The sequence below is a fragment of the Gadus morhua genome, chromosome 12, assembly GCF_902167405.1.
Source record: "Gadus morhua chromosome 12, gadMor3.0, whole genome shotgun sequence".
NCBI lineage: Eukaryota > Metazoa > Chordata > Actinopteri > Gadiformes > Gadidae > Gadus > Gadus morhua.
Window position 1 is genome coordinate 13,376,182 of NC_044059.1, and position 10,004 is coordinate 13,386,185.

A 10,004-nucleotide genomic window follows, 5' to 3' on the forward strand; every position below is an offset into this window, starting at 1 on the left:
GGAGCTCAGGATCCAGAGTGCCCTTGAGCAGAAGCACCTGACAGGATCATGTGGAGCTGATTGGCTCCCATGGGCAACACCTCGCCTGACAGCTGTGTGTGTGTGTGTTTGTGTGTGTGTGTGTGTGTGTGTTTGTTTGTCTGTGTGTGCGTGTGCGTGTGTGTGTGTTTGTGTGTGTACGTGCGTGTTCCTGAGTTTCTTCTCATCTCAGGGTTTGAGGTCAGAGGTCAGGGTTATGCGTCAGGCGGCCTGTGAGACCCTAACTGTGATGAATGGGATAACAAAAATATACCAATAAAGTTTGATTTGATTCGACAACTTACCCTTGAGGCTAGCTAGGACTCAATTATATGAAAAAAATACTATGAATACAAAAATATGAATACAATACTATGAATACAATCATATCAAAACAAAAATAGTAATATAAATACAATCATATGAATCCCAAAATAATAATATTAATACAATAATAACTATACATAATATAATAATATCAAATGTATCCAATTACATCAACAGTAAGCTGGTGAATGTGGAAATATATAAATGGAATGGAAATAAAGTTGTGTTGGTTCTCCCGGCGGTACTGTCATGAGGTGGTGGTACTAATAAAGTTATTCCGGTCCCCCAGGTTCTCGTGGCGGTACTGTCATGAGGTGGAGGTACTAATAAAGTTATTCCGGTTCCCCAGGTTCTCGTGGCGGTACTGTCATGAGGTGGAGGTACTAATAAAGTTATTCCGGTTCCCCAGGTTCTCGTGGCGGTACTGTCATGAGGTGAAGGTACTAATAAAGTTATTCCGGTTCCCCAGGTTCTCGTGGCGGTACTGTCATGAGGTGGAGGTACTAATAAAGTTATTCCGGTTCCCCAGGTTCTCGTGGTGGTACTGTCATGAGGTGGAGGTACTAATAAAGTTATTCCGGTTCCCCAGGTTCTCGTGGCGGTACTGTCATGAGTAGGAGGTACTAATAAAGTTATTCCGGTTCCCCAGGTTCTCGTGGCGGTACTGTCAGGGAGTGGACGTACTAATAAAGTTATTCCGGTTCCCCAGGTTCTCGTGGCGGTACTGTCATGAGGTGGAGGTACTAATAAAGTTATTCCGGTTCCCCAGGTTCTCGTGGAGGTACTGTCATGAGGTGGAGGTACTAATAAAGTTATTCCGGTTCCCCAGGTTCTCGTGGCGGTACTGTCATGAGGTGGAGGTACTAATAAAGTTATTCCGGTCCCCCAGGTTCTCGTGGCGGTACTGTCATTAGGTGGAGGTACTAATAAAGTTATTCCGGTCCCCCAGGTTCTCGTGGCGGTACTGTCATGAGGTGGAGGTACTAATAAAGTTATTCCGGTTCCCCAGGTTCTCGTGGCGGTACTGTCATGAGGTGGAGGTACTAATAAAGTTATTCCGGTTCCCCAGGTTCTCGTGGCGGTACTGTCATGAGGTGGAGGTACTAATAAAGTTATTCCGGTTCCCCAGGTTCTCGTGGCGGTACTGTCATGAGGTGGAGGTACTAATAAAGTTATTCCGGTTCCCCAGGTTCTCGTGGCGGTACTGTCATGAGGTGGAGGTACTAATAAAGTTATTCCGGTTCCCCAGGTTCTCGTGGCGGTACTGTCATGAGTAGGAGGTACTAATAAAGTTATTCCGGTTCCCCAGGTTCTCGTGGCGGTACTGTCAGGGAGTGGACGTACTAATAAAGTTATTCCGGTTCCCCAGGTTCTCGTGGCGGTACTGTCATGAGGGGGAGGTACTAATAAAGTTATTCCGGTTCCCCAGGTTCTCGTGGAGGTACTGTCATGAGGTGGAGGTACTAATAAAGTTATTCCGGTTCCCCAGGCTCTCGTGGCGGTACTGTCATGAGGTGGAGGTACTAATAAAGTTATTCCGGTTCCCCAGGTTCTCGTGGCGGTACTGTCATGAGTAGGAGGTACTAATGAAGTTATTCCGGTTCCCCAGGTTCTCGTGGTGGTACTGTCATGAGGTGGAGGTACTAATAAAGTTATTCCGGTTCCCCAGGTTCTCGTGGTGGTACTGTCATGAGGTGGAGTTACTAATAAAGTTATTCCGGTCCCCCGGGTTCTCGTGGCGGTACTGTCATGAGGTGGAGGTACTAATAAAGTTATTCCGGTCCCCCGGGTTCTCGTGGCGGTACTGTCATGAGGTGGAGGTACTAATAAAGTTATCCCGGTCCCCCAGGTTCTCGTGGCGGTACCAGCTGCGGGAGTTTAAGAGCGAGTTCCGCGTGGTGGCGGTGGACATGCGGGGCTACGGGGAGTCGGATGTCCCACTCTCGGTGGAGAGCTACCGCTTCGAGCACCTGGTGACCGACGTCCGCGACATCGTGGAGTACCTCGGTGAGTCGCTGGGGTTCAACCAACCTTTATTTAAATCAGGATCAACGACAACACAAACACATTCCCCCAATCAACCCGCAGAAGACTCAAGACTCCCTGGTTCAGAGTTCACCCAGACTGCATAGTCCAGCCCCCCTCCTTACCCCCCCACCCCCCTCTTACTCACTTATTGTACGTTGTACGTCCTGGCACTTAAATACTACTTAGCATTGTGTAGCATCTTATCCTAGCTGTCTTTGTTGTGTACAGCGAACGGGTTAACCTAGTGATAGTTAGTGCTTAGCACCTGGTTCTATGAACATCCTTACTGTACCGACAGTGGTATAATGTTGTCTGTCTTTCTTCTGACAAATGTACTTATTGTAAGTCGCGTTGGATAAAAGCGTCTGCTACACGCCCTACATGTAAAAACGTAGTTGTAAATCATTGTCACAGTGTTACCTTTTAAAGGTAACACTGTGTAGGACCTCAGCTGAGGTCCTACAGGATGAGGTCAATCGGTATCCATGGTGATATCAGACATCCCGACCACTCCGACCCCCGTCTCACGACTCTCCTCTCCGCCACACCCCTCTGGGAGGTCATTCTGAGGATCAGATAACACACCCAGCTCAGAGTTATCAGATTACAAAATGAGGGAAGAATTTGTCACTGAGTTGCAGACAAACTAAACTCAGAGAAGAGCAGAAGAACTGAACTCTAATGTTTGTTCTCTATGAAGAACAGCCATTAATACCTCTGTCTGTCTGTCTGTCTGTCTGTCTGTCTGTCTGTCTGTCTGTCCGTCCTCAGGGTACAACCGCTGCTGTCTGGTGGGCCACGACTGGGGCGGCACGGTGGCCTGGCTGTTCTCCATCCACTACCCCGAGATGGTGACCAAGCTCATCGTGCTCAACTCCCCGCACCCCTCCGTCTACGCAGGTAGGCCTCGTACGCACACGCACGCACGCACGCACGCACGCACGCACGCACGTGCACACACACACACACACACACACACACACACACACACACACACACACACACACACACACACACACACACACACACACACACACACACACACACACACACACACACACACACACACACACACACACAGCGACCAGCGAGCCGCACTCCCACTGGTGAGCTGGTGGTCTGCGGTGGCTCTGGGCGCTCCTACTTACGAGGAGCGTTAATTAGCTTAATGAGGAGCGATGGCGACTCCTCCTGCATGTTTATCTCCCATCTGGAGGAGCAGGAGGTGATTAGAGGAGGTGATTAGAAGATCCTAACGTCAGGATGGGAGGCTGCGGACCAGCGTCCTCCTCCTCCTCCTCCTCTTCCTCCTCCTGTCCTCCTCCTCCTCCTCCTCCTCCTGTCCTCCTCCTCCTCCCCCTCCTCCTCCCCTCCTCTCCTCCCCCTCCTCCTCCCCCTCCTCCTCCTCCAGTAGTCTTCATTCACCAGAGGAAATGGTTCTCCGTTGTTTTGTTGACATCATGTTTTCATTCTGTCTCCTCTTTTTCTCCTTGTCTGTCGATCTGCTGGTCTTCTCCTCCTGGTCTGAACCTCCTGGGCTCTCGGTCACCTCGTCCTGGTTCTCCTCCTGGTCTCCTGGTCTCCTCCTGGTCTCCTCCTGGTCTCCTCCTGGTCTCCTGGTTCTCCTCCTGGTCTCCTGGTCTCGTCTCCTGGTCTCCTCTTGGTCTCCTCCTGGTCTCCTGGTTCTCCTCCTGGTCTCCTGGTTCTCCTCCTGGTCTCCTGGTCTCCTCCTGGTCTCCTGGTTCTCCTCCTGGTCTCCTCCTGGTCTCCTGGTCTCCTCCTGGTCTCCTGGTTCTCCTCCTGGTCTCCTGGCCTCCTGGTCTCCTCCTGGTCTCCTGGTCTCATCTCCTGGTTCTCCTCCTGGTCTCGTCTCCTGGTCTCCTCCTGGTCTCCTCCCTGCTCCTCCTGGCCTCCTGGTCTCGTCTCCTGGCCTCCTCCTGGTCTCCTGGTTCTCCTCCTGGTCTCCTCCTGGTCTCCTGGTTCTCCTCCTGGTCTTCTGGTCTCCTCCTGGTCTCCTCCTGGTCTCCTGGTCTCCTCCCTGCTCCTCCTGGTCTCCTGGTCTCGTCTCCTGGTTCTCCTCCTGGTCTCGTCTCCTGGTCTCCTCCTGGTCTCCTCCCTGCTCCTCCTGGTCTCCTCCTGGTCTCCTGGTCTCCTCCTGGTCTCCTCCTGGTCTCCTGGTCTCGTCTCCTGGTTCTCCTCCTGGTCTCGTCTCCTGGTCTCCTCCTGGTCTCCTCCCTGCTCCTCCTCCCGGTCTCCTGGTCTCCTCCTGGTCTCCTGGTCTCCTCCTGGTCTCCTGTTCTCCTGGTTCTCCTCCTGGTCTCCTGGTCTCCTCCTGGTCTCCTGGTTCTCCTCCTGGTCTCCTGTTCTCCTGGTTCTCCTCCTGGTTCTCCCGGTCAGACTACGCCCTGCGTCACCCCAGCCAGCTCCTCAAGTGCAGCTCCTTCTTCTTCTACCAGCTGCCCCGCCTGCCGGAGCTCATGCTGTCAATCAACGACTTCAAGGTGAGTACCATTGACACCAGCACTACTACAACACTACTACACTAGTACACTACTACTACGTGGAACGTGGATTTATGCTCTACTACTTTATACAATACATGGGAGTCAATTAAACTCTGAAAAAATAATCAGCCGATTCGATACACGTAAAAAAACGCAAATATCGACAGATTATTTCGGCCGGCCGATATAATCTGTCGATCACTAGTTCTGAGCCTCCTCACAGACTGATGAGCCGGTTGGCTCTGAGCCTCCTCACAGACTGATGGAGCCGGTTGGCTCTGAGCCTCCTCACAGACTGATGAGCCGGTTGGCTCTGAGCCTCCTCACAGACTGATGAGCCGGTTGGCTCTGAGCCTCCTCACAGACTGATGAGCCGGTTGGCTCTGAGCCTCCTCACAGACTGATGAGCCGGTTGGCTCTGAGCCTCCTCACAGGCTGATGAGCCGGTTGGCTCTGAGCCGGTTGGCTCTGAACCTCCTCACAGACTGATGAGCCGGTTGGCTCTGAGCCTCCTCACAGGCCTCACTGCTCCTCTCCCTGTGCTGTCTAGGCCCTCAAGGCCCTGTTCACCAGCCGGAGCACGGGCATCGGGAGGAAGGGCCGCTGGCTGAGCTCCGAGGACATGGAGGCCTACCTGTACGCCCTGTCCCAGCCCGGGGCCCTCACTGGGGCCCTCAACTACTACAGGAACGTCTTCAGGTAACGCTACTACTACTGTACTACTACACTACTAACACCAACCCGGGGCCCTCACCAGTCTCCTCTGAGTTCCTCCGGTTGTCATGGCGGCGGTCTCCTCTGACCTCCGGTTGTCATAGCGGCGGTCTCCTCTGACCTCCGGTTGTCATGGCGGCGGCCTCCTCTGACCTCCGGTTGTCATAGCGGCGGTCTCCTCTGACCTCCGGTTGTCATGGCGGCGGTCTGCGTCTCTGTCCCCCCTGAGAGAAAACCAAGCAGATGGTTGTGAGGTCGCGACTCGAGGGAGACACGTTAACAACGTCCTGGGAGGAAACACGCTTCACACAGACGGGAGAGGCAGCAATACTCTATTTGGAGGAGGAGACTATAATTATAATAACATATATCATATCATATATTATCAATTATTTACATAATATAATATATATATAATATCTAAAATATATAATGTATTATTATGTATAAAATGTTTTTGGTGTCAGTTTGTCAGCATATAAGCCAATGGTAATATTATCCATGTCTAAATGAGGTGTAGCCTGCTGCCAACCCAACAACCTAAAGGATGTTGCTCCCGTGTCAGAGAACAGCAGTGGCGCCCCCCAACGGACACTGAGAGAACTGCAGGCTCTCTTCAGAAGAGCTTTGATCTGCCTGTGTGTGTCTGTGTGTGTGTACATTAAGTACATTTGTCCGAAGAAAGAGAAACAACAACATATGGCTGTCGGTAAAGTAAAGATGTTCATAGAACCAAGTGTAGGATAGAATAGGATAAGACTAGGACAGCACGCTACACATTGCTCAGCACTGTTTAAGTGCTACGTAAGAGAGGCTACCTAAGATAATCTACACAGAGGCTTCCTAGCCTCCTGTCTCTCTGGTTTAATGAGTCCTTGGCCTCTGTGAAGCTACGATGCTCTCTGTCCTCCGGTTGGCTGGAGGACAGAGAGCAGAACATCCTCCATATGTTCCCGTACTGAGGCGTTCCACCGCGCATGGACGCCCCCGCCACCTGGGTCCCACTCACTACTGCTCCTATTGGTTGTGTTAAATAGAGCTGTGTGTGAGTGCTGGGATCTGTCCCCCCCCCCAGCCCCCAGCCCCACACACACCCCTCCACCCCCTAGACACGAGACACCCTGTAAGCGAATGTAAACTTCATGCAAAAGCATCTAGAATCATGTAAAACACGGACCGACTGAGGCAGAGACCGACTCAAACGTCTTCCCTGCTCCAAGGGCGGCATGTGTCTCAGGAGTCAGAGCGGGTCGACTGGTAACAGAAAGGTCGCTGGTTTGATCCCCGGCTCCTCCGGCTGGGTGTGGAGGTGTCCCTGAGCGATACGCCTCACCCTGACTGCTCCTGACCAGCTGGCTGTCGCCCTGCGGGGCTGACTCCGCCGGCGGGGTGTGAATGTGTGCATGAAGGGGTGAATGTTATGCAATATTGTGAAGGTGACCACCGGTTAGAAAAGCGCTGTATGAATGCAATCCATTTACCATTGAAGGTCCCCCTGTGGCCCCTGTGTCCCCAGGCCCTGACCCAGCAGTCTATACTTTCTATACTGTCTCTGATGCCCCTTTGCCCCCTATGTTGCCCCCTGTGCCCCCAGCTCGCTGCCCCTGACCCAGCAGTGCGTGCGCTCCCCGGTGCTGCTGCTGTGGGGGGAGTGCGACGCCTTCCTGGAGCAGGGCATGGCGGAGGCCTGCCGCCTCTACATCCGCAACCACTTCCGTCTGAACATCATCTCGGGCGCCGGCCACTGGCTGCAGCAGGACCAGCCCGACATCGTCAACACCCTGATGTGGACCTTCATCAAGGAGGGCGAGGGCCGCAAGAGCCACCGGCACTGACGCACGCACACACTCAGACACACACACACGGGCCGACACGCACGTACTCACACACGCACACGCACAGGGACGCACTGCCGCACACACACACACACTCAAACACATACACACACACACAAACTCAGACACACGCACACGTGCAGACACGCACGTACTCAAAGACGCATGCGCAAGGGGACGCACTGACGCACACACGCACACAAACACATGCACAACACACACACACACACACACACACACACACACACACACACACACACACACACACACACACACACACACACACACACACGTACATGCAAACATGTACATGGAAACACAAACACACACACTTCCACACACACTTAAACACAGACACGTGCGCAGCGACCACCTCCTCCTCACCTGGGACATCAGCCTACGTTTAGACAATGCGATCATTCTCTTAGATTTTGGCACATTTTGCGTATTTTTAAAGATGTCAGCCGAACAGCGGAGAGAACAAAAGCACAGGAGAGGAGAGCAGCACCACGCCGTATTTTTGACACACATAATTAAAACGTTTTTTGCACATTTTGACATTCGCCTTAAGGTGTGTTGTTGACTAACATGCGTGGCAAAGTCTTTTCCGTGGGTCGTGTTGTGAGGTGCCTTTTGATCTTTGACGTAATGTTTGCCGTTGTAACGCGCGTTTGCTCTACCGTACGTATCAATGTCCTGGCTGGTCCCGACTGGTCCTGGCTGGTTCGAGCTGGTCCTGGCTGGCCCTGGTTGGTTCTGGCTGCTTTTGGCTGATTCTGGCTGGTCCTGGCTAGTCCTGGCTGGTTCTGGCTGGTTCTGGCTGATTCTGGCTGGTCCTGGCTAGTCCTGGCTGCTTCTGGCTGATTCCGGCTGATTCTGGCCGGTCCTGGCTAGTCCTGGCTGGTTCTGGCTGGTTCTGGCTGATTCTGGCTGGTCCTGGCTAGTCCTGGCTGGTTCTCGCTGGTTCTGGCTGATCTTTGCTGGTTCTGGCTGGTTCTGGCTGATTCTGGCTGAATTTGTCAATGAATTTTCGATGGGTTAACGATGAGTTATTAATGAGTTCTTTATCGATAAGTTATCAATGAGTTATCGATGAGTTATTAATGAGTTCTTTATCGATAAGTTATCAATGAGTTATCGATAAGTTATCAATGAGTTATCAATGAGTTATTAACGAGTTATTGATAAGTTATTAAAATTAACAAATAATTAATGAGTTATAAAATAGTTCTTTATCGATGAGTTACTAATGAGTAAGCGATAAGTTATCAATGAGTTCTTTATCGATGAATTATCGACGAGTTATCGATGACTTATCAGTGAGTTATCGATCAGTTCTCTATCGATGAGCTCCTTCTATCAGGTAGTGTCTTGAAATAAATTTTCTTTTTTGTATTGATCTATTTTTTTGGACAAAACAAGCTCAAACATAGAGAATGTGGTCAGCGTTGAGCTACCTGTACCAGAACAAACGCGAGAACGGCATCAACGGTTGAATATTGTAAAATTGTTTTTGTATCTCTTCCTAGACCACTGCATTTTGAAGTTTCACTGAGCCAGATCTACTTCATCAATTTTATAAATAAATTAAATCAATGTGAATTTTGTGGTTTAAGTCTTATTTTACTGTTACTAATGCTGCGCAACAGCATCACAGCAGGGAATGGGTGTTCAATAATTGTTGTGTCATTTAGATCAGGAGCTCCCAACCTTCCTTTTCCAAGGACCGGCATATTCATAAAAAACATTTGGAGGACCGGTATCTGATTTTAAGGCCTTAGTTTTAAGATGACAATCTTATTGGTCATATTCATAACAATTAAAGCAACAGCAATGAAATGCCTCAGTCTTAGGCTCCCTCTAACAATGCAATCATATAAAATAATACAATTTATTACAGAAACACAAGAAAAGTCACCTGAGACTTAATTAATTTACAGTGGTCTAGTTGCATATTGATCGACTGATGTGTAGGAGGAAATAACATGAATCGTACATCCTAAATGATACAATTTGACGTTATTTAGATAATGAGGATTTTTTGGGATTATGACCTTCATATCTATAAAGATACAGCGCAAAATACTACACTCGGGTAATTACGGTAGATTACGCTCACACTACAGGGTAATTACGGTACATTTACACGCACACACTACAGTCCGGTAGGATGATTCGGCCGGTATCATGCGCATGAGCAGTCCCCCTCTGCTGCGTTCAAGCCACGTGGAGTTGCCGTAAATACCAGATCCCTCGAATTGACGTTCACAACACACCAAAAGTTCCAATGGATGCATCTGACAGGCGGATCAACATCAACACTATATGAGTGACAGCTCACAAAAAGAGGATTCGCTAAAATGGACACCCGAAGTCATTTGACCCCCAGAAGAAATCAAATCAATCGTAGTTGAACGCATGATCATTCTCACAGATTTTAAACTATACCGATAGATAGGCAAATACATTTTCTTCAAACTATTCTTCTGCCGCTGGAATGTGTGTTGTACCACGCTGATGATGATGATGATGATGATGTATGAGAAAATGTCGAACCAATATTCTCCCACACGATTTG

The 10,004-nt window shown here is 50.2% G+C and overlaps 1 protein-coding gene and 1 long non-coding RNA gene across 2 annotated transcripts in view; one reads left to right on the forward strand and one right to left on the reverse strand.

Annotated features, from left to right (window-relative positions):
• ephx4 (epoxide hydrolase 4) overlaps window positions 1-7,617 on the forward strand; it is a 15,399-nt gene extending 7,782 nt beyond the window's left edge. Inside the window, exons 3-7 of the mRNA XM_030372157.1 lie at window positions 2,195-2,352; window positions 3,145-3,273; window positions 4,771-4,874; window positions 5,428-5,576; window positions 7,186-7,617. Of these exons, the coding sequence (XP_030228017.1) occupies window positions 2,195-2,352; window positions 3,145-3,273; window positions 4,771-4,874; window positions 5,428-5,576; window positions 7,186-7,426 (781 nt within the window). The 3' untranslated portion in view covers window positions 7,427-7,617. The remainder of the gene's footprint in view (window positions 1-2,194; window positions 2,353-3,144; window positions 3,274-4,770; window positions 4,875-5,427; window positions 5,577-7,185) is intronic.
• On the reverse strand, window positions 4,675-5,770 carry LOC115555356 (uncharacterized). Its single transcript, XR_003978866.1, has 2 exons — window positions 5,632-5,770; window positions 4,675-4,853 (listed from the first exon to the last, which is right to left on the reverse strand). It is a non-coding gene; the product is annotated as an uncharacterized LOC115555356 (long non-coding RNA).
• Window positions 7,618-10,004: the final 2,387 nt, after the last annotated feature.